The sequence below is a fragment of the Morchella sextelata genome (genome assembly GCF_020137385.1).
Source record: "Morchella sextelata strain SCLS chromosome Unknown scls_1, whole genome shotgun sequence".
NCBI lineage: Eukaryota > Fungi > Ascomycota > Pezizomycetes > Pezizales > Morchellaceae > Morchella > Morchella sextelata.
In genome coordinates this window covers 3,046,757-3,069,552 of record NW_025408616.1, presented here as the reverse complement: position 1 = coordinate 3,069,552, position 22,796 = coordinate 3,046,757, and the positions used below count along the sequence as shown (strand labels likewise).

Here is a 22,796-nt window from a genome sequence, read left to right as displayed (position 1 = left end):
GAAGTCTCCAAGGTCTCTTCAGTCAACGTCGAGTATGATTCTCCTTGATCCGATACGGGCCACGCGAGCTACGTTATCAACAAAGATTCACTAGAGTTAGCGTATGATGTTCGATCGTCTTCGACGTAATAGTTCAGGTAGAGTTCGAAGTCACGATAGAGTAAAGTAATTCAGGAAGTATAGTCAAATAAAGTTGTAACTCGCGTATCAACGATTTATATTGTTAAGACTCTGATTTCGCCGATGATGGTTTGGCTAGTCAGTGAATGACACAGTATTTATATCCCTCGCTTATGTCTCGAGGACCCAGTCTTCTAATAATACAGCATACACTCGGGGCCTGCCCGAGACCCTGAAAAACAACCAAGAACATTTAACTCCTAAGTCCGTTGAAACCCCTCAACCTATTTATCCACTCTAATGCACGTTTCCCTGTCGATGTTTCTTCCCCATCGGCCGTCTGGTGGATAATCGTCAGCGTCGGCTATTCGGAGGTCTCGGACGGCAAGGCTACCTACTCTGGCCTCTTCCCACATCGCTTTCCCACATAGCAGAGTCCTCTCATGCCCACAGGTACCGCCGATAGGTACTCGGCCGGCTGGCAGCTTGCGCCGATTCGTTCCGAGCGGTCCGATCTTCGATCCGATTGATTCCAGCTGTCCCTCATATATCCACCGGTACCAAAACACTCCCCTCCGGCGGTTTGACGCTCCGGGGGTTATTATTGGGGTCGAAAACGTGTTTTTTAACTAGGGAAACCGCAACTCCGCATTTGGTCGCATATTGATCGCACCGTACCTCGTAGGTGCGAACCGGAGTTGATAGTGGTGTTGCCATTAGTATTAAAGGGTATAGGGGTATCTACTAGCCTTTCTCTCACTCCCGTAAATGCTTGGCATGCCCGTAACAGCCACGGCGGCCCAGGTGCCTGCTTTCCATCCACGAGGTTGGGGGGGTGCGGGTGGGGGGGCCTGAGGAGCTGCCTGTGGCGCTGCTTGGGGAACTGTTTGCGGGATCGCTGGGGGGGGGATTCTCTGTCCTTGCGGTTGTTGCGGTTTTTGCTGTTGTTGCTGTTGTTGCTGTTGTTGCGGTTGTTGCGGTTGCTGCGGTTGTGGTTGTTTGTTGAGGAGCGCGTGGTTCGCCGAATGCATATTGGTGATCATGTTTGTCTGCGCCTCGATCTGATGTTTCAGTGTGTCCACTGTTCTCCGGAGTGTAGTCGTTTGCTCTTCGAGGATTTCCATCCTGTCGGTGGGTGGGCAGATCCGACTGGTGGCATGTCTGATGGCCCAGGTAATTGTTACGGGCATGCCAAGTATTTACGGGAGTGAGAGAAAGGCTAGTAGATACCCCAATACCCTCTGTACGCTAATATCAACTCTTGACCACACTCGCGGAGTGTGGTGCGACCAAATTACGACCAAAAAACCCAGAGTCATAAAAAACACGTTTTCGACCCCAATAATAACCCCCGGAGCGTCAAACCGCCGGAGGGGAGTGTTTTGGTACCGGTGGATATATGAGGGACAGCTGGAATCAATCGGATCGAAGATCGGACCGCTCGGAGCGAATCGGCGCAAGCTGCCAGCCGACCAAGTACCTATCGGCGGTACCTGTGGGCATGAGAGGACTCTGCTATGTGGGAAAGCGATGTGGGAAGAGGCCTGAGTAGGTAGCCTTGCCGGCCGAGACCTCCGAATAGCCGATGCTGACGATTATCCACCAAGACGGCCGATGGAGAAGAAACATCGACAGGGAAACGTGTATTAGAGTGGATAAATAGGTTGAGGGGTTTCAGCGGATTTAGGAGTTTGGGTTACGGACTTAGGAGTTAAATGTTCTTGGTTGTTTTTCAGGGTCTCGGGCATGCCCCGAGTGTATTCTGTATTATTAGTAGACTGGGTCCTCGAGACATAAGCGAGGGATATAAATACTGTGTCATTCACTGACTAGCCAAACCATCATCGGCGAAATCAGAGTCTTAACAATATAAATCGTTGATACGCGAGTTACAACTTTATTTGACTATACTTTCTGAAATACTTTACTCTACGGTGACTTCGAACTCTACCTGAACTATTACGTCGAAGACGGTCGAACATCACACGCTAACTCTAGTGAATCTTGGTTGATAACGTAACTCGCAGGGCCCGTATCGGATCAAGGAGAATTATACTCGACGTTGACTGAGGAGACCTTGGAGACTTCTACCTTTGTAGCTGTTAGCCGAACTCTGAGCTCTGCGTAGTGTACTCTTGTGGTCTGGTACGCATCCCTCACAGTATATTGTTACTCACAAGTTCACTTGGAGTAACGAAGTCACCTCGAAAGGAAGAACTATCATCATTATCCCCTATTACAATGACTGCCCGAAGGGATAATTATTTCATAGATACCTCGGCCGCAACCGAGGAGGCCGGGGGGGAAGATTCTATGGTAATATCAAGGGCTGCTAGCCCAGATCCCCTACTCCAGGGAGGACCCTCTACACACACTAGGCAATCGAGTAAACGCTCTACTCAAGCCCAGTTTACGAGGTATATGCAGGAGTTTTTGGATACCCATGCGGCACAAATGAGGTATCTGGGTACAGCAGGACAGGCAATGTGGCAGGAGCTACAAAACCTTCAGGAAAAAGTGCAAGGGGGCGGGCAGACCCTGGATAAAAAGGTACGATCAGAAGCCATTGCAACAAAGCAACATCTCGAATCGCTCTTCGAGCTCGTCGCAAATGTTCAACGAATACAAGAAGCCGCACGAGCCGCCGACCATGAGGTTCTGGATCGTAATCATCTGAATACCCAGAACCAGTTACAGGAGGCGGAGCGACAGTTGAGGATGATGAGGGAAGAGCGAGAACAGGAGAAAAGGGAACAACGAGAGCTGTTGGTACAAATTAAGCAATCTGATGAAGCAAGAAACCAACGGATAGCCGAGATGGAGGAACGAATACGACAACGTTTGTCGGTAGTACCCTCCGTGGCTAGTGCTCCCTTAGATCCTAATGCACCCCAAGCGGTTTCTGTTGGCAATGGCAAGAACCCCGAAAATGCTGGCCCCCAAACCTCAGGGAATGGCAAGCAACCAGAAGGAGCTGGCCCAGTAGGAAGAAATGGAGGTAGACAACCGGAGGACGCCGGCCCAGTGCAGGGAAATAGTGGCAGGAGACCGGTAGGAGCTGCCCCAGTCGGCGGAAATGGAGGAAATCAACCTCCTCAAAACCCACCAAGAAGAAACCTTGGGGGAGACCCAGAACCTTCCGACGACGATGACGACGATAACAGTGAATGGTCGCACGGTCGGAAGAATTGGAGAAGGAACCGAGGCGGGAACCGGAATTCGGCGCCGCCTGAAGACGACGATATGGTAGATTCGCTTGCCAAAATACCCTTCGAGTTCGATAATGCCAGGAAGCATAACCTGCGGCATTGGCTCATGGAATGCGAGATCTACTTTGAGCAGAAGCCCAAGAAGTTCCGAACGGACAGGAACAAGGTACTGTTCGCTGGAACATATACGTGTGGGTTGGCGAAGGAATGGTTTATGGAGTATATCGAGACCAAGATGCTAGGTCCAGCAGCTGCAGACTACGCTACTTGGACCCGGTTCCGGCAGGAGATTAGGAAACGCTTCTTAAGTACTCAAGAGGCTATGGAAAACGCGATGAAGATGCAGCAGTTTAAGTACTCTGCTAACATCGGAGACTACCTGACAAGAATGGAGATTATGAACCAGCATGCTCAGATGAAAGGAGCATCCTATCGTGCCGCCCTGCTCCAAGGACTACCAAATGAAATCCGGGAGCGCCACTCACGCTTCGATCCAACTGAGGACGACTCCGAATACATCCAACAGTTGGAACGAGCCGGTAAGGCTCATGAGGCCTATCAAGAGCAGATGAAGATGTTGGGGAAAGCGGAGTCGAGAGGAAGGGAGGCGAATAATGGTGGGAACTCGCGGCAAAAGGAGAAGGGGTTTAAGATCAAGGGGAGGGCTCAGACTGAGGAGAAAGAAAAAGGGCAAGATAAGAAGAGCACCGGCAAGAGCAAGTCGGGGAACAAGCCAATATACCACGACTACGACGAAGCCACCAAAGGAGTTCCACAGCCGGTCCGAGAACAGCGAAAGACCGATGGAGCCTGTGTGCGGTGTGGCCGAAAGGGTCATCTTTGGAAGTGGTGTCGTTCAGATGCTAACAGCAGTGCATCTATCTCCTCTTTCTCCCGAAAGCGTACCCGCGATGACGATGGCGACCACGATATGGAACCACCGGAACCCCAACCTCAGAGGAAGCGAATGAGGCACCGTGCTAAGAAGCCGGCTGCGACGGCTGCTGCGGAGTACACCAGTGGGCAAGCGTTTGTGCGAGAACGCGGATCGGAATCTGAGATGGATTTCGATGAGGATTTTTAAAAGGGGACTCTGATGAGTCAGGTCAGGAGTATCCCCAGATTGCTATGTTATCACTGACGGAAAACAACAAAAAAAATATGAAAAGAAAAAGGCAGGAAGGGAGAGCGTCCCAACCGGAGAAAAAACAGAAAATTTTGGAGGAACCTATTCATGGTCCTCGACCTATCGTTAATCAGTTCCTTTGTTTTGCGGAAAAATGTTTACCTTGTAAGGTGTTGTTGGATACTGGTGCAACTGGTCCTGTTTTGTCTGCTGTTTTTGTTGATAGTTTTGAGGTCCCGAAGGTGAAACGAGACGTCCCGGCCCGGGTATTTGGATTTACGGGAGAAGTTATGAAGGGCACGGGACACGCCTTTACACAACCATTAATTATAATGTCAAGGGGGCATCAAACACAGTTGTCATTCGAGATCGCCCCTCTCCCGGTTGGCATCGATGCAATATTACCGAACTGGTGGTTGAAAGAGCACAAGCCGGTTATAGGGGCAAATGGGGAAGTTTCCTACGATGGTGAGAACTGCAAGAGTCGATGCTTCACTGACAAGGAACCTCAAATAGAAATGGACGAGGGTGTATTAGACGATCCGGAGGCCCAATTCATCGGTAGTATTTGTCTTCTGGAAGATGAATCGGTTAACCTCCGCGAAACTCTTCCCTCATGGCTCCATGGGTTCCTTAAAGTCTTCCTACCATCGGAAGCAGACAAATTACCACCGCATCGATCTTATGACCACGCGATAGATCTCGAGCCAGAAAAGCAGCCACCATGGGGACCCGTCTACTCCCTATCCGAAGTCGAACTGAAGGTGCTTCGAGAATACCTAGATAAAATGTTGCGATTGGGAAAGATTAGGCCAAGCAAATCCCCGGCAGGAGCCCCAATCCTATTTGTGAAGAAGAAGGACGGTAGTCTGCGACTTTGCGTTGACTACCGTGGACTTAACCGTGTGTCCATCAAGAACAGGTATCCGTTACCGCTTATGGACGAGCTGCGAGATCGAGTGGCAGGCGCGGTTATCTTCTCGAAGATTGACCTGAAGGAAGGTTACAACCTCATCAGGATCAAAGACGGCGACGAGTGGAAGACAGCCTTTCGTACGCGGTACGGGCATTTTGAGTACCTCGTCATGCCTTTTGGGCTGGCAAATGCGCCGGCGACCTTCCAGAATATGATGAATGATGCGCTGAGGGAATTTTTGGATCAAGGTGTAGTAGTATACCTTGATGATATCCTAATATATAGCAAGTCTAGAGAGGAACACAGGGAGCTGGTCGGCAAAGTACTTAGCAGGCTACAAGAATACAACCTAGTCGCCAACCCGAAGAAATCGTTCTTCGAGCTCACCGAAATCGAGTTCCTCGGATATATCCTTGCCCCAGCAGGCGTCACCATGGCACTGGATAAGGTCATGTCTGTTACGAATTGGCAAGCCCCGCGCAGCGTTAAGGAAGTACAGATCTTCATGGGCTTTGCCAACTTCTACAGAAGGTTTATCCACAATTTCTCCGGGGTCTGTAAACCCATTACCGATTGTCTCAGGGGTGATGCTAAGAACTTTGTCTGGTCCATGACGGCCCAAGCAGCCTTCGAAAAACTCAAAACCCTGTTTACGTCTGCGCCGATCTTGGTACACTTCTCTCCAGATCGCCAGACTATCGTGGAAACGGACGCAAGTGATTTTGCTATCGCCGCAATTCTATCCCAGGTTATTGACGGAAAGACTCACCCTGTTGCCTTCTACTCTCGAAAACTTAACCCAGCGGAACTCAACTACGACGTCTGGGATAAGGAGATGTTGGGAATTGTGTCAGCCTTCAAGCAATGGCGTCACTACCTCGAAGGACCTAGCCGAACGGTTCTCGTATATACGGATCACAAGAACTTGGAATATTTTTCAACAACCAAGGTTCTTAACCGACGACAGGCAAGGTGGGCTGAATCTTTGGCGGAATTTGACTTTAAGATTATTTACCGCCCAGGAACCAAAAATGGGAAGGCAGATGCACTATCGCGACGGCCGGAGTACCGTCCTGAAGGGGGAGGCACGCTTGGGAAACAGCCGATAGACAGGTTCTTTAAGCCCGGACAGTTGGCGGAGGAAGAGTTTGTGGTATCAGCGGTGTCGCTTGCCTCCAAGGGGGTGATTGACTGGTCTAAGAACTTTCTGGATCATGTCAGGCAGGCGGCATCGGGAGACCCGACATGGGTAGGACTGAAAGAGAGAGTTGAGCAAGGGGAGAAGCTGGGGGAACTGAAGGATATCGTTGAGAAAGACGGGCTACTCTTCTATAAGAACCGACTCTACATTCCGGCAGACGACCGTATTAAGATCCGAATTGCACAATCAGAACACGATTCGAAGGTGGCAGGACACTTTGGACAAGATAAAACTTTGGAACTTATTACGCGCAACTTCTATTGGCCAAAAATGAACGAGTGGATTGATGATTACGTTCGGTCATGTGACGAGTGCCAGCGCAACAAACCCAGCCGCCATAAGAAATACGGTGCGCTTCTTCCACTGTCCACACCACACTCCGTCTGGCAATCGATATCAATGGACTTCGTCGTACAGTTACCGGAATCAAAGGGATATAACCAAATCTGGGTAGTAGTCGATAGATTCTCGAAGATGTCGCACTTCATCCCCCTAGTAGCAGAAACGACCGCGCAGGATTTAGCGAAGATATTCCTCGGTCAAATCTGGCGACTCCATGGGCTGCCTCTTGATATAGTTTCCGACAGGGACGCCAAGTTTACTTCGAGTTTTTGGGCATCCCTTATGGAATTATTGGACGTGAGGATAAGAATGAGTACGGCTTTCCACCCTCAGACCGATGGGCAAACAGAGCGGGTCAACCAAACCCTCGAACATTACTTACGAGCGTTCTGCAACTACGAGCAAGATGATTGGGCAGAGCTACTCCCTTTGGCGGAGTATGCTTACAACAACTCGGTTACCACCGCCACGGGTCAATCTCCGTTCTATACCAATTACGGTTACAACCCAAGAACCAACTGGCCGACGGAAGCCGAAGTGGTCAACCCAACCAGTGACCTGTACGCTCACTTTATCCGGGGAGTTCATGATTCTGCTCTCGCTCGCTTAACAGATACCAGGGAGAAGATGGGGAAATACTATGATCGAAAAAGGGACGAACCGCCTAACTTCAAGGTGGGAGACATGGTTATGCTCAATGCGACCAATATCAAGACACGTCGCTCCACCAAGAAACTCGATCACAAGAAACTCGGCCCGTTTAAAATCATCCGACTAGCCGGGAAACGAGCCTGCGAACTGGAACTGCCGCCACAAGTCAAAATCCATAATGTGTTCCATATTGAACTCTTGGAACGGTATCGACAGAGCAGTATCCCAGGCCGAGAACAACGTCCCCCAACTCCCGAAGAGGTCGATAAGGAAGGAGAGGTGCTGTACGAAGTGGAAAGTATCGTGGGGAGCCGGAAAAGTAGAAGAGGATTAGTGGAATACCTGGTGAAATGGCGGGGCTATTCGATGAGTGACTGTACGTATCAAGTCATGGACGCTATGGATGAGGAAGTACTTGACCTTGTCCGCGACTTCCATCGAAGGAACCCCAAGGCCGTGAAGGACCAACGCCTGAGACTATAGAGGTACCCTACGGGGCTAAGTCCTTCCCCTCCACAGACACCGCGGGTGATATGTGGAGCAGGTTTACTGGAACCATAGTCTGTCAGAAGATGTCCCGAGACGTGACACCCTGGAAGGGGGGTAAGCTGTTACGGGCATGCCAAGTATTTACGGGAGTGAGAGAAAGGCTAGTAGATACCCCAATACCCTCTGTACGCTAATATCAACTCTTGACCACACTCGCGGAGTGTGGTGCGACCAAATTACGACCAAAAAACCCAGAGTCATAAAAAACACGTTTTCGACCCCAATAATAACCCCCGGAGCGTCAAACCGCCGGAGGGGAGTGTTTTGGTACCGGTGGATATATGAGGGACAGCTGGAATCAATCGGATCGAAGATCGGACCGCTCGGAGCGAATCGGCGCAAGCTGCCAGCCGACCAAGTACCTATCGGCGGTACCTGTGGGCATGAGAGGACTCTGCTATGTGGGAAAGCGATGTGGGAAGAGGCCTGAGTAGGTAGCCTTGCCGGCCGAGACCTCCGAATAGCCGATGCTGACGATTATCCACCAAGACGGCCGATGGAGAAGAAACATCGACAGGGAAACGTGTATTAGAGTGGATAAATAGGTTGAGGGGTTTCAGCGGATTTAGGAGTTTGGGTTACGGACTTAGGAGTTAAATGTTCTTGGTTGTTTTTCAGGGTCTCGGGCATGCCCCGAGTGTATTCTGTATTATTAGTAGACTGGGTCCTCGAGACATAAGCGAGGGATATAAATACTGTGTCATTCACTGAGTAGCCAAACCATCATCGGCGAAATCAGAGTCTTAACAATATAAATCGTTGATACGCGAGTTACAACTTTATTTGACTATACTTTCTGAAATACTTTACTCTACGGTGACTTCGAACTCTACCTGAACTATTACGTCGAAGACGGTCGAACATCACACGCTAACTCTAGTGAATCTTGGTTGATAACGTAACTCGCAGGGCCCGTATCGGATCAAGGAGAATTATACTCGACGTTGACTGAGGAGACCTTGGAGACTTCTACCTTTGTAGCTGTTAGCCGAACTCTGAGCTCTGCGTAGTGTACTCTTGTGGTCTGGTACGCATCCCTCACAGTAATATAGTTCAGGTCCGTCTGGGTGTGAGTATCCTGGGGGACAATGCTCGGGTAGAGGTAGTCGATTCTCGGTTGGTAGGGGTCGTTGTAGTCAGATGTTGTTGCAAAGGTCGAGGAGAATTCCTGTTCTTGAGCTCCGGATAGGGTTGGGTCGGGAACCTGAGTGTTCCTGATCTGCGAGGGGGCTGTCCCTTGCTGGGAACACTGGGTGAAAAAGGACTGGAGCGAAGCTTGCTGCGACATGATTGAGTGTCCAGTTCTTCTGGCGGCGTAGAGTGATGTTTCGGATAGGTTTCTTTTCCTTCCTTTCGGGAGGTCAAGGCTGGAGAATTCTTCGCTGGAAGCCAGTTTTCGTAGGTTTCTTTCGCTTGGAACAACAAGACGCGACCGTACGATCGGGGACGAAGTGGCTCAGCCTGGTATGGTATACCAGGGTAAACCGAGGGGAATAAAAAATAAAGTGTTTTGAAGCGAGGTTTGATATCAGGGAGTTCTTTGCGAGCCTTAGCAAGCAAGAGTAGAATACAGAAGAAGAAGAAGAAGAAACTTATATTGCTTTGAAGTACAAGACTTATCGCACGCCGACCCGACCGCCTAAAACACGAACCGAACAAAAGAACGAAAGGAAAGAAAACAACAAACACAAACAAACAAACACGAACAAAAGCGAACACGAACGAACATCAACAAGAATAAGGAAATTCCGGAACGACCCTCAACCAGAAACAACCCAACGACGAGGAGAAATAACATATCTCAGCGAACTCGGGCGCTGGATCCATCAAAACGAAGTAAAACCAAAGTTTTTAAAAAAAAAGTACAAAGGAAACCACCCTTTCCTAATCCCGTCCCTAATCATTTTCTTCCATCCCCTCTTCTAGGTCCGCCTCCGCTTCCGCCGACTCGTACCACTTCGAGAGTTGAGAGTTTTTTGCAAATTGTAAGATAAGGTCCGTTTTCAAGTTTGTAAACATCCAGTTTTCCCAGGTCATCGCTCCGGGGATCTTTTCTATCAGAGGGGCGCGGATTCGAGCCCACGCTGGGCATTCCATAAGTGTGTGTTTCGCTGAGTTTTCCATACCACACTGGCATGGTTCGGGGTCTGTATATACCGCGTGTTTATCGATTCGGGTAGTTTGGCACCGGATTCGAAAAACTTTTTTCGCTTCCGTTAGGGTGAGTTTCGCAATCTTGGAAGGGGGGCGGAAATCCCCCCGATGATGGTAGTCCGGTATTGGTTGTGTATTCCATTCTTCCAACAGGTGGTCGCGTAGTAGTTTGTTTTGATTCCACTTGTCTCTCGCATTTCCGGGGGTTTGGAATGGGAGTAAGAGGGAGGCGATTCGGTGCAGGCCTGTCCCTTTGACATTTGCTTCTCTGTATGGGAGGAGCTCGATTAGGGATTCATTGTTAGGGTGGGTTGCCTCGGTGCAGAGTATTCTGGTTCCGTACTTTCTTGAGCGATATGTTAGGAGGTGTTCTAGGGGGGGTAGTCCTGCTTCTCGGAGGAGTTTAGCTCTCTTGGTCCATCGAGGTAGGCCCGTGATGATCCGGGCAGCTTCGTTGTATAGTGGTTCTAGCGATCTAATGATGTGGTCTGCGCCAGTCCACCAAGCCTCAGATCCGTAGAGCAGGCTTGGAAGGAAGCCCTGTGTTATTAGGTGATGAACTGTCTTGACTGTTATCCCTGGCAGGCGGGCGGTGTTTCGGATTTGGTGGAGGGCTTTTAGGCCTTTTGCGATTGCTGCTTCGATATGGGGCCGGAAGGAGAGGGTTGGATCTATCCAGACTCCTACGTATTTCAGCCTCTCTTTGGGGTATATATTGATGTTGTTCACTTTGACTGGAAGTCGTGGTTATTGTGTGGATGATGTGGTGGGCCGGAAGAAGATCAGATCGGATTTGTCCGGGTCGTATTTGATTTGGAGTGGCTCAGCTTTAATTAGTCTCTCTCTCATTCGTTCCTCCATTCTCTTGATTGTAAAGCCTGGTGTTTTGGATATTTGCACCAGCGCATCGTCATCAATGTAAGTTGTGTCCATCTCTTTTGGGCTGCTAGTTGGGTCCAGAATTACTCCGGCATATATCATGAATAGTACCGGAGACATGGGGCTACCTTGCGGCACTCCGGAATCATAGGGCTGTGGTTCCTCTAGCTCATGTTTGAATTGGAACTGTAGTTTTCTGCCGGTGTTGAATTCCTTACACCATTCTGTCAGATAGGTGGGGAATTTTTGTTGGTGCATGATTTCCGCGAGGAGTAGGTGATCGACACAATTGAATGCTCCTTGGATGTCGTTGGTTAGGATCGCTGGTCTATCTCGCCGGGCGATTCCGGTGCTGTTTTTTAGCAGTAGGTTTTGTTGTATTGGTGTCAAGGTTCTCAGGAGGGCATCAATCGCCGAGATGGTTGGTCTTCCTCCGAATTGGTTTGCTGAGAGTGTGCCTAGGATTTCTCCAGCGGTGCAGAGTCTCTGGGCCACTATCTTCTCCAGGATTTTGCTGAAGCATTGTAGAAGGGAAATGGGCCGGTAGGCTTTTGCTTCATGGTAATTTGCTTTACCGGGTTTCGGGATCGGGATACACTAAGCTATTTTCCATTCCGCTGGATGTACACCGTGCCGGAGCATAGCGGAGAACATGTCTTGGATTAGAGTTGTATTTGCTTTGACTGTAGCTTTGATAAAGGTATAAGGGATGCCATCCGGGCCGGTCGCCGAGTGCGCTGGGCAGGAGTCGATTGCTTTGTTAAGTTCTTCGGGGGTGACTATGTCGAAGGTGTTGCTAAGGTCAAAAGAGGGGGGTCTAATGTTCAAGGGGGGATGGTCGGGGGACGTCCGTTTCGAGGGGAAGAGTTGGGCTCTTAGAGCTTGACACTTCCCCGCAAACGTTTCTTCACCTTGTATGGTTGGTATGATTGTGTCTCGTCTCTTTCCTGCGCTTAGGATTCTCCAGACTTCACTACCTTTCGCCTCGTTCATCGTCTTTTCCCGCTGGTCCGCTTTTGCTTTCCGGATCATGGCTGTCCATTCTCTGCAAGCCTTCCGGTGTTCCTCCACGTGATTGGATTTCCTTGTATTTCTCGCCTTCCTTTCTGCTGCGTTTACCCTTGCCTTCATCTGTTTCATCTCATCTGACCACCAGGAGTTGGCTCTTACCCCCTCCTTCGAGAGTGGTGTTACTATGCTGACTGTTGACCTAACCAGTTCTAGGAAGAAATCGACAGTTTGTTCCGTATGTTCCTTGGTTTCCCATGCCTCTGCAGGGATGGAGATGTTTGACATGTGGTTCTCCAATAGCTTCCAGTCCGTTTGTCGCCACATTCGTCTTGGTACAAAAGGTGGTTTTTCCAGGTGTAAGTGGACGGAGGTTCTCCCGTGGTCTGAGCCCGCTCCGTAGGGTTCAGTACTCCATCGTAGGTTGTGGTCGAGTATTGGGCCTTTTACAAATGCAAGGTCGATGGTTGTGGGCCTTTTCCCTCTGTCTCTGGGGAAGTGCGTAAAGACGCCTGGTTCGTTCAGGAGGGTCAGTTTCTGTCGGGTTATCCATCGTTTTAACCGTGCGCCGTTGACCCGGTCTGCTCGAATGTTGTTTCTGTATTCATGTGAATTTACTCCGTACCACATTTGATGGTGGCAGTTGAAGTCTCCCATTACTAGACAATTATCAAGGGTTTGGATTGTACTTGCTATTTGGGCAAAGGGGCCACTTCGGCCTGGGGAGTATATATTTAGGATTTGGGTTTTCTTGTTCTGGATTTCTACCGTAATCGATACTATGAAATTATCGTGTGTGTAGTGGTGTTTTGGTTTGAGGTTGGCATGTTTACGGACGTATGTTGCACATTTTGTATTGGTGTTGCTGGCTGTAAAAATATAAAAGAGATTTGATTCTGGTGGGTATCCCTCTGCTGAGGTCCATGGTTCTTGTAATAATAGGAAATAAATACTAGGGTCTGTTTCCGCTTCTTCTACCGCCGCCTTGGTGATAAGTTCGCTCCGTGCACAATTGAGTTGGTGTGCGAGCGCGGTGGTTCGAGGCCTAAGCATTATTTGTCATGTGTTGGTCGTCTTCGGGAACGGGTGTTGCTCCGACTGGGGCGGTGGCTGGTACTTGAACTACCGGAAGCGGCTCCTGGATGGGTGCGGCCGGTGGGTCTTGAGCGGGTGGGGCGTTTTCCTTTCCTTTGTTGAGGAATCGGCGTTTAACTCTTTCGGGGCATGCTGGGTCGGAGGCCTTATGGATTCCTTTACAGTTCAGACATCTGATTGGGGTGTGGGTGCATCTGTATCCTCCCTGGCATTGATTGCATGGGTGGAAGCTGGTGAGATGATCTCCGGCACAATGACCGCATCTCCCACTGTTTTTGCATTTCTCCTGGCGGTGACCGTATTCGAGGCACTTCGCGCATTGGGTGTCTGGGAAGGTTGGGAGGAAGGCCTCGATGTGGCAGCTTCGGTTAAAGAGGGATAGGAACTTAACTCCTAGTGTTTCCATTGTGATTTGTCCTGGGAGCGCGATGACCATTGATGAGTGTGTTTTCTCCATTCGAGTCTCTGCTCTGGAGATCCAGCGGGGAATCTGGGCAAGTTGGAAGTTATCTCCACAATTGCTTCTAATTTCGGATGCTACCAGTTGTCCTGCCTCGGCGCCTTCTCCGACCGTTGTGGGGATTCCGTGAATAAGGAACTTTGACCATTTGGAGTTTGCCCGGATGGTGGCGACTGGTACTTGTAGGGTGAGGAGAGCCTCCTCAATTTCTTTGGCATACTCCATTGCCTTTGTTGCTGGGGTTACAAACTTTGTTTCCAGGATAAAGTTGTCCTTGGGTGTTCTCCTTGCTGAAATAAAGTGGCAGGATTCGTCCTGAATTCTTGCATTAACTAGGGTCCTGATCTCGGAGGGATTGACGTCGGATGGGGCAGTGGTTTCAACAATGATTTCTCTGTTGATTTTGGTATATTCTGGCTTGAAGAGAGGGTCCACTTTTGGCTTTGCGGACTTCTTTCTTCTCTCTACAACCTGGAAATTTCCTTGAGCAGGGCCGGGTGCCGAGGCCACGGCGGCCCAGGTGCCTGCTTTCCATCCACGGGGGGGGGCTTGTTGGGGGGGTGCGGGTGGGGGGGCCTGAGGGGCTGCCTGAGGCGCTGCTTGGGGAACTGTTTGGGGGACCGCTGGAGGGGGCATTCTCTGTCCCTGCGGTTGTTGTGGTTTTCGCTGTTGTTGCTGCTGTTGCTGTTGTTGGTTTTGTTGTGGTTGCTGCGGTTGCTGCGGTTGTGGTTGTTTGTTGAGGAGAAGATGGATCGCCGAGTGCATGTTGGTGATCATATTTGTTTGCGCCTCGATTTGGTGCCTCAGTGTGTCCACTGTTCTCCGGAGTGTGGTCGTTTGCTCTTCGAGGATTTCAATCCTGTCGGTGGGTGGGCAGATTCGGCTGGTGGCATGTCTAATGGCCCAGGTAATGTAGTTCAGGTCCGTCTGGGTGTGAGTGTCCTGAGGAACGACGCTTGGGTAGAGGTAGTCAATTCTCGGTTGGTATGGGTCGTTGTAGTCGGATTGTGTTGCAAAGGTCGAGGAGAATTCTTGTTCCTGAGCTCCGGATGGGGTTGGATCGGGAACCGGAGTATTCCTGTTCTGCGGAGGGGCTGTCCCTTGCTGGGAAGACTGGGTGAAAAAGGACTGGAGCGAGGCTTGTTGCGACATAATTGAATGTCCAGTTCTTCTGGCGGCGTAGAGTGATGTTTCGGAAAGGTTTCTTTTCCTTCCCTTTGGGAGGTCAAGGCTGGAGAATTCTTCGCTGGAAGCCAGTTTTCGTAGGTTTCTTTCGCTTGGAACAACAAAATGCGACCGTACGATCGGGGACCAAGTGGCTCAGCCTGGTATGGTATACCAGGGTAAACCGAAGGGAATAAAATAAGCTGTTTTTGAAGCGAGGTTTGTTATCAGGGAGTTCTTTGCGAGCCTTAGCGAGCAAGTAGAATACAGAGAGAGAGAGAGAGAATCTTATATTGCATCGAAGCCGAAGCTTATCGCACACCTAACTACCCGACTACAACCTCCACCGACTAACCCGAAAGCAAAAACGAAGTACAAAACTAACTACCGCAGCTACAAGAACCGCGTACATAATAAAACAAAACAGCGCACGAAGAGGGCGCGAATAACAAGTGGTACAGGTAAGCAGAATCTAAGCGACAACAAAGAAACCTCCCCGTAGTAAGAATAAAACCCCAAACTTCTCCGTCAACTACATTAGCGAGCACAATCCTATACGTAGTGTTCAATCGAAACGATATCATTACCAACGTTCCCGGTGTCATATCTGTGGACGAACCTTAACAGGGCTGGGAAACCACGCGCACGAAGGCAGGAAAAGCCAACCGCAACAGCGTCAGGGGTGAAAGCGAGGGGGGGTGGGTTGAGTATTGGTCCTCGAGCATCTGCTTGTCAAACAGCGAGGATGTAAAGAGTGGTGACCGGTAGGTCAAGTAAGGAGTGGGTGGGGTCGTCGGTCCCTGGAGCAACGGCTAAAGACTGTGCCCGAGTCGTGTTTGAAGTGGTGTCCTCTGGAGGGGACATGCAAAAAGGTTGAGCCGAAGGCTCAGTATGTATGGGGGTCGCAATCGAAAGTGCCGACCGTATTGTGTTGAGGGTGGTCTCAGAGACCGGTTGGGTTGGGGTGAGGGGAGCGGGCCGCCTCGGGTAAAAAGGGTTGCCTAGTTAAGGCCGATAAAGAGGGGTAAGGTCACGGGACCTCGGGTGAAAAATTTGACGATAGTTTCGCGACCGAGAGGTCGCTAACTTCGCGGGCTGTCGAGCGCTTTGGCAGTAGGTTCTCGCTGACTGGAGATTACTGACAATGTGCGTACCCAACGTGTGGGATCACTCGTGCGATGAGTGAAAGTAAGGAGGGGCGAAGGCGGCTTTCGAGAGTAGCCGCTGGTTTGGCGAGGGGTGAACGGTGGACGCGACCCGTGAGGGCACCGAACGAGCAAAGAATGGGGGGTGTCGAGCGAGGGAAGTTCAGGGACCGAAGCAATTCGAGAATCAGTATAACTCCATCTCGGGGGAAAGAAATCCTACCGCGAGCCAGAGGCGAGCGGGTAGAATAAAGAAGAAGAAGAAGAAACTTATATTGCTTTGAAGTACAAGACTTATCGCACGCCGACCCGACCGCCTAAAAACAAACCGAACCGAACCGAACAAAAGGAAGAAAAAGAAAAAAGAAAAAACAACAACCGCAAACGCAAACGAACAAGAACAAGAACAAAACAAGCACAAGCGAGCATAAACAATAACAAGGGAATTCCGGAACAACACTCAACCAGAAAACCCGACGACAAGGAGAACTAACATATCTCAGCGAACTCGAACGCTGGATCTTTCAAACAGAAAAATTAAACAAAATTAAAGAGTAAAAGGAAACTGCCCTTCCTAATCCCGTCCCTAATCATTTTCTTCCATCCCCTCTTCCAGGTCCGCCTCCGCCTCCGCCGACTCGTACCATTTCGAGAGTTGAGATTGTTTTGCAAATTGTAGGATGAGGTCCGTTCTCAGGTTTGTAAACATCCAGTTTTCCCAGGTCATCGCTCCGGGGATCTTCTCTATCAGAGGGGTGCGGATTCGAGCCCACGCTGGGCATTCCATAAGTATGTGTTTCGCTGAGTTTTCCATACCACACTGGCATGGTTCGGGGTCTGTGTGTACTGCGTGTTTGTCGATTCGGGTGGTTTGGCACCGGATCCGAAATACTTTCTTTGCTTCCGTAAGGGTGAGTTTCGCTATCTTGGGAGGGGGGCGAAATTCCCCCCGATGATGGTAGTTAGGTATTGGTTGTGTGTTCCATTCTTCCAACAGGTGATCGCGCAGTAGTTTGTTCTGGTTCCACTTATCTCTCGCATTTCCGGGGGTTTGGTATGGGAGTAGTAGGGAGGCGATTCGGTGTAGGCCTGTTCCTTTGATGTTTGCTTCTCTGTATGGGAGGAGCTCGATCCGGGATTCGTTGTTAGGGTGGGTTGCGTCGGTGCAGAGTATTCTGGTTCCGTACTTTCTTGAGCGGTATGTCAGGAGATGTTCTAAGGGGGGTAGGCCTGCTTCTCGGAGGAGTTTAGTTCTTTTGGTCCATCGTGGTAGGCCGGTGATGATCCGAGCCGCTTCATTATACAGTGGTTCAAGAGATCTTATAATGTGGTCTGCGCCAGTCCACCAAGCTTCGGATCCGTAGAGTAGGCTTGGGAGGAAGCCTTGTGTTATGATGTGATGGATTGTTTTAACCGTTATTCCTGGCAGGCGGGCGGTGTACCGGATCTGGTGGAGGGCTTTGAGGCCTTTTGCAATCGCTGCTTCGATGTGTGGCCGGAAGGAGAGGGTCGGATCTATCCAGACTCCTACGTATTTCAGCCTCTCCTTGGGGTGTATGTTGGTATTGTTGATTTTGATCGAAAGTCGTGGTTGTTGTATGGATGATGTGGTGGGCCGGAAGAAGATCAGGTCGGATTTATCCGGGTCGTATTTAATTTGAAGTGGCTCAGCTTTTATTAGTCTCTCTCTCATTCGTTCCTCCATTCTCTTGATTATGAAGCCTGGTGTTTTGGATATTTGCACCAGCGCATCGTCATCGATGTAAGTGGTGTCCATCTCTTTTGGGCTGCTCGTTGGGTCCAGGATTACTCCAGCATAGATCATAAATAGCACCGGGGACATGGGGCTACCTTGCGGCACTCCAGAATCATAGGGCTGTGGCTCCTCTAGCTCATGGTTGAATTGAAACTGTAGTTTTCTGCCGGTGTTGAATTCCTTACACCATTCTGTTAAGTATGTAGGGAATTTTTGTTGTTGCATGACTTCCGCGAGGAGTAGGTGGTCGACGCAGTTAAATGCTCCTTGGATATCATTGGTTAGGATCGCTGGTCTGTCTCGCCGCGCGACTCCGGTACTGTTTTTCAGTAATAGGTTTTGTTGTATTGGTGTTAAGGTTCTCAGCAGGGCGTCGACTGCCGAGATGGTTGGTCTTCCTCCAAATTGGTTCGCTGAGAGTGTGCCTAGAATTTCTCCAGCGATGCAGAGTCTTTGGGCCACTATCTTCTCCAGGATTTTGCTGAAACATTGTAGAAGGGAAATGGGCCGGTAGGCTTTTGCTTCATGATAGTGTGAGGGATGCGTACCAGACCACAAGAGTACACTACGCAGAGCTCAGAGTTCGGCTAACAGCTACAAAGGTAGAAGTCTCCAAGGTCTCTTCAGTCAACGTCGAGTATGATTCTCCTTGATCCGATACGGGCCCCGCGAGCTACGTTATCAACAAAGATTCACTAGAGTTAGCGTGTGATGTTCGACCGTCTTCGACGTAATAGTTCAGGTAGAGTTCGAAGTCACGATAGAATAAAGTATTTCCAAAAGTATAGTCAAATAAAGTTGTAACTCGCGTATCAACGATTTATATTGTTAAGACTCTGATTTCGCCGATAATGGTTTGGCTAGTCAGTGAATGATACAGTATTTATATCCCTCGCTTATGTCTCGAGGACCCAGTCTACTAATAATACAGAATACACTCGGGGCATGCCCGAGACCCTGAAAAATAACCAAGAACATTTAACTCCTAAGTCCGTAACCCAAACTCCTAAAGCCGCTGAAACCCCTCAACCTATTTACCCACTCTAATGCACGTTTCCCTGTCGATGTTTCTTCCCCATCGGCCGTCTGGTGGATAATCGTCAGCGTCGGCTATTCGGAGGTCTCGGACGGCAAGGCTACCTACTCAGGCCTCTTCCCATATCGCTTTCCCATATAGCAGAGTCCTCTCATGCCCACAGGTACCGCCGATAGGTACTCGGTCGGCTGGCAGCTTGCTCCGATTCGCTCCGAGCGGTCCGATCTTCAATCCGATTGATTCCAGCTGTCCCTCATATATCCACCGGTACCAAAACACTCCCCTCCGGCGGTTTGACGCTCCGGGGGTTATTATTGGGGTCGAAAACGTGTTTTTTAACTAGGAAAACCGCAACTCCGCATTTGGTCGCATGTTGATCGCACCGTACCTCGTAGGTGCGAGCCGGAGTTGATAGTGGTGTTACCATTAGTTATTAAAGGGTATAGGGGTATCTACTAGCCTTTCTCTCACTCCCGTAAATGCTTGGCATGCCCGTAACAGATAGTTTGCTTTACCGGGTTTCGGGATCGGGATACACTTAGCTATTTTCCATTCCGCTGGGTGTACGCCGTGCCGGAGCATGGCGGAGAACATGTCTTGGATTAGAGTTGTGTTTGCTTTGACTATTGCTTTAATAAAGGTATAGGGAATGCCATCCGGGCCGGTCGCCGAGTGCGCTGGACAGGAGCCGATTGCTTTATTAAGTTCTTCGGGGGTGACTATGTCGAAGGTGTTGCTAAGGTCAAAAGAAGGGGGTCTAATGTTTAGGGGGGGGTGGTCGGGGGACGTCCGTTTCGAGGGGAAAAGTTGGGCTCTTAGAGCTTGACACTTCCCCGCAAACGTTTCTTCACCTTGTATTGTTGGTATGATTGTGTCTCTTCTCCTTCCTGCGTTTAGGATTCTCCAGACTTCACTACCTTTCGCCTCGTTCATCGTCTTTTCCCGCTGGTCCGCTTTTGCTTTCCGGATCATGACTGTCCATTCTCTGCATGCCTTCCGGTGCTCCTCCGCGTGGTTGGGTTTCCTTGTATTTCTCGCCTTCCTTTCTGCCGAGTTTACCCTTGCCTTCATTTGTTTCATCTCGTCTGACCACCAGGAGTTGGCTCTTACCCCCTCCTTTGAGAGTGGCGTTACTATATTGACTGTTGACCTAACCAGCTCTAGGAAGAAGTCGACAGTTTGTTCCGTATGTTCCTTAGTTTCCCATGCCTCTGCAGGGACGGAAATGTTTGACATGTGGTTCTCCAATAGCTTCCAGTCTGTTTGTCGCCACATTCGTCTTGGTACAAAAGGTGGTTTTTCTAAGTGTAAGTGGACGGAGGTTCTCCCATGGTCTGAGCCCGCTCCGTAGGGTTCAGTGCTCCATCGTAGGTTGTGGTCGAGTATTGGGCCTTTTACAAATGCAAGGTCGATGGTTGTGGGCCTCTTCCCTCTGTCCCTGGGGAAATGCGTAAAGACGCCTGGTTCGTTCAGGAGGGTCAGTTTCTGTCGGGTTATCCATCGTTTTAACCGTGCGCCGTTGACGCGGTCTGCTCTGATGTTGTTTCTGTATTCATGTGAATTTACTCCGTACCACATTTGATGGTGGCAGTTGAAGTCTCCCATTACTAGGCAATTCTCAAGGGTTTGGATTGTACTTGCTATTTGGGCAAAGGGGCCACTTCGGCCTGGGGAGTATATGTTTAGGATTTGGGTTTTCTTGGTCTGGATTTCTACCGTAATCGATACTATGAAGTTGTCGTGTGTGTAGTGGTGTTTTGGTTTCAGGTTGGCATGTTTGCGGACGTATGTTGCGCATTTTGTATTGGTGTTACTGGCTGTAAAAAGATAAAAGAGATTTGATTCTGGTGGATAACCTTCTGTTGAGGTCCATGGTTCTTGTAGTAGTAAAAAATAGATACTCGAGTCTGTTTCTGCTTCTTCCACCGCCGCCTTGGTGATTAGTTCGCTCCGTGCACAATTAAGTTGGTGTGCGAGCGCGGTTGTTAGAGACCTAGGCATTATTCGTCATGTGTTGGTCGTCTTCGGGAACGGGTGTGGCTCCGACCGGGGCGGTGGCTGGTACTTGGACTATTGGAAGTAGCTCTTGGGCAGGTGCGGCAGGTGGGTCTTGGACAGGTGGGGCGTTTTCTTTTCCTTTGTTGAGGAATCGGCGTTTGACTCTTTCAGGGCATGCTGGGTCGGAGGCCTTATGGATTCCTTTACAGTTCAGACATCTGATTGGGGTGTGGGTGCATCTATATCCTCCCTGACATTGATTGCATGGGTGGAAGCTGGTGAGGTGATCTCCGGCACAGTGACCGCATCTCCCGCTGTTTTTGCATTTCTCCTGGCGGTGGCCGTATTCGAGGCACTTCGCGCATTGGGTGTCTGGGAAGGTTGGGAGGAAGGCCTCGATGTGGCAGCTTCGGTTAAAGAGGGATAGGAACTTAACTCCTAATGTTTCCATTGTGATTTGTCCTGGGAGCGCGATGATCATTGATGAGTGGGTTTTTCCCATTCGAGTCTCTGCTCTGGAGATCCAGCGGGGAACCTGGGCGAGTTGAAAGTTCTCTCCGTAGTTGCTTCTAATTTCTGAGGCTACCAATTGTCCCGCCTCAATGCCCTCCCCGACCGTTGTGGGGATCCCATGGAGGAGAAACTTTGACCATTTAGAGTTTGCGCGGATAACAGCGACCGGTACCTGTAGGGTGAGGAGGGCCTCCTCAATTTCTTTGGCATACTCCATTGCCTTTGTTGCAGGGGTAACGAATTTTGTTTCCAGGATGAAATTGTCCTTGGGTGTTCTTCTTGCTGAGATAAAGTGGCATGACTCGTCCTGGATTCTTGCATTGACGAGGGTCCTGATCTCGGAGGGGTTAACGTCGGATGGGGCAGTAGTTTCAACAATGATCTCCCTGTTGATTTTGGTGTATTCTGGCTTAAAGAGGGGGTCCGCTTTTGGCTTTGCGGACTTCTTTTTCCTCTCGATGACCTGGAAGTTTCCTTGGGCGGGACCGGGTGCCGAGGCCACGGCGGCCCAGGTGCCTGCCTTCCATCCACGAGGTGGGGCTTGTTGGGGGGGTGCGGGTGGGGGGGCCTGAGGGGCTGCCTGTGGCGCTGCTTGGGGAATTGTTTGTGGGACCGCTGGAGGGGGCATTCTTTGTCCTTGCGGTTGTTGTGGTTTTCGCTGTTGTTGCTGTTGTTGCTGTTGTTGCGGTTGCTGCGGTTGCTGCGGTTGTGGTTGTTTGTTGAGGAGCGCGTGGATCGCCGAGTGCATATTGGTGATCATGTTTGTCTGCGCCTCGATTTGATGTTTCAGTGTATCCACTGTTCTCCGGAGTGTAGTTGTTTCCTCTTCGAGGATTTCAATCCTGTCGGAGGGTGGGCAGATCCGGCTGGTAGCATGTCTGATGGCCCAGGTAATATAGTTCAGGTCTGTCTGGGTGTGAGTGTCCTGAGGGACAATGCTCGGGTAGAGGTAGTCGACTCTCGGTTGGGATGGGTCGTTGTAGTCGGATTCCGTTGCAAAGGTCGAGGAAAATTCCTGTTCCTGAGCTCCGGATGGGGTTGGGTCGGGGACCTGGGTGTTCTTGATCTGCGAGGGGGCTGGCCCTTGCTGGGAAGACTGGGTGAAAAAGGACTGAAGCGAAGCTTGCTGCGACATGACTGAGTGTCCAGTTCTTCTGGCGGCGTAGAGTGATGTTTCGGATAGGTTTCTTTTCCTTCCTTTCGGGAGGTCAAGGCTGGAGAATTCTTCGCTGGAAGCCAGTTTTCGTAGGTTTCTTTCGCTTGGACAACAAGACGCGACCGTACGATCGGGGACGAAGTGGCCCAACCTGGTATGATATACCAGGGTAAACCGAGAGGAATAAAATAAGATGTTTTTGAAGCGAGGTTTGTTATCAGGGAGTTCTTTGCGAGTTGGAGGCGAGCAAGTAGAATACAGAGAGAGAGAGAGAGAATCTTATATTGCATAGAAGCCGAAGCTTATCGCACACCTAAC

At 50.1% G+C, this 22,796-nt stretch overlaps 6 protein-coding genes across 6 annotated transcripts; 2 read left to right on the top strand and 4 right to left on the bottom strand.

Moving 5' to 3' along the window:
- Positions 1-842: 842 nt before the first annotated feature.
- On the bottom strand, positions 843-1,310 carry H6S33_000812 (uncharacterized protein; the record flags this gene model as incomplete). Its single annotated transcript, XM_044832231.1, has 1 exon — positions 843-1,310. One exon carries the CDS (start codon positions 1,308-1,310, stop codon positions 843-845), a length of 468 nt encoding a protein of 155 aa, XP_044700371.1.
- Positions 1,311-2,361: 1,051 nt separating this feature from the next.
- On the top strand, positions 2,362-4,413 carry H6S33_000811 (uncharacterized protein; the record flags this gene model as incomplete). The annotated part of the gene is made up of 1 exon (XM_044832230.1): positions 2,362-4,413. The coding sequence occupies one exon, from the start codon at positions 2,362-2,364 to the stop codon at positions 4,411-4,413; it is 2,052 nt and encodes a 683-aa protein (XP_044700370.1).
- Positions 4,414-4,490: 77 nt separating this feature from the next.
- H6S33_000810 (uncharacterized protein) lies at positions 4,491-8,048 on the top strand (the record flags this gene model as incomplete). Its single annotated transcript, XM_044832229.1, has 1 exon — positions 4,491-8,048. The coding sequence occupies one exon, from the start codon at positions 4,491-4,493 to the stop codon at positions 8,046-8,048; it is 3,558 nt and encodes a 1,185-aa protein (XP_044700369.1).
- A 988-nt stretch (positions 8,049-9,036) lies between these two features.
- On the bottom strand, positions 9,037-9,402 carry H6S33_000809 (uncharacterized protein; the record flags this gene model as incomplete). The annotated part of the gene is made up of 1 exon (XM_044832227.1): positions 9,037-9,402. The coding sequence occupies one exon, from the start codon at positions 9,400-9,402 to the stop codon at positions 9,037-9,039; it is 366 nt and encodes a 121-aa protein (XP_044700368.1).
- Positions 9,403-10,010: 608 nt separating this feature from the next.
- H6S33_000808 (uncharacterized protein) lies at positions 10,011-10,965 on the bottom strand (the record flags this gene model as incomplete). The annotated part of the gene is made up of 1 exon (XM_044832226.1): positions 10,011-10,965. A coding segment is annotated over one exon (955 nt), but the record flags the coding sequence as incomplete, so codon positions are not given.
- A 181-nt stretch (positions 10,966-11,146) lies between these two features.
- Positions 11,147-14,862, bottom strand: H6S33_000807 (uncharacterized protein; the record flags this gene model as incomplete). The annotated part of the gene is made up of 3 exons (XM_044832225.1): positions 11,147-11,744; positions 11,775-13,139; positions 13,240-14,862. Coding segments are annotated over 3 exons (3,586 nt in total), but the record flags the coding sequence as incomplete, so codon positions are not given.
- Positions 14,863-22,796: the final 7,934 nt, after the last annotated feature.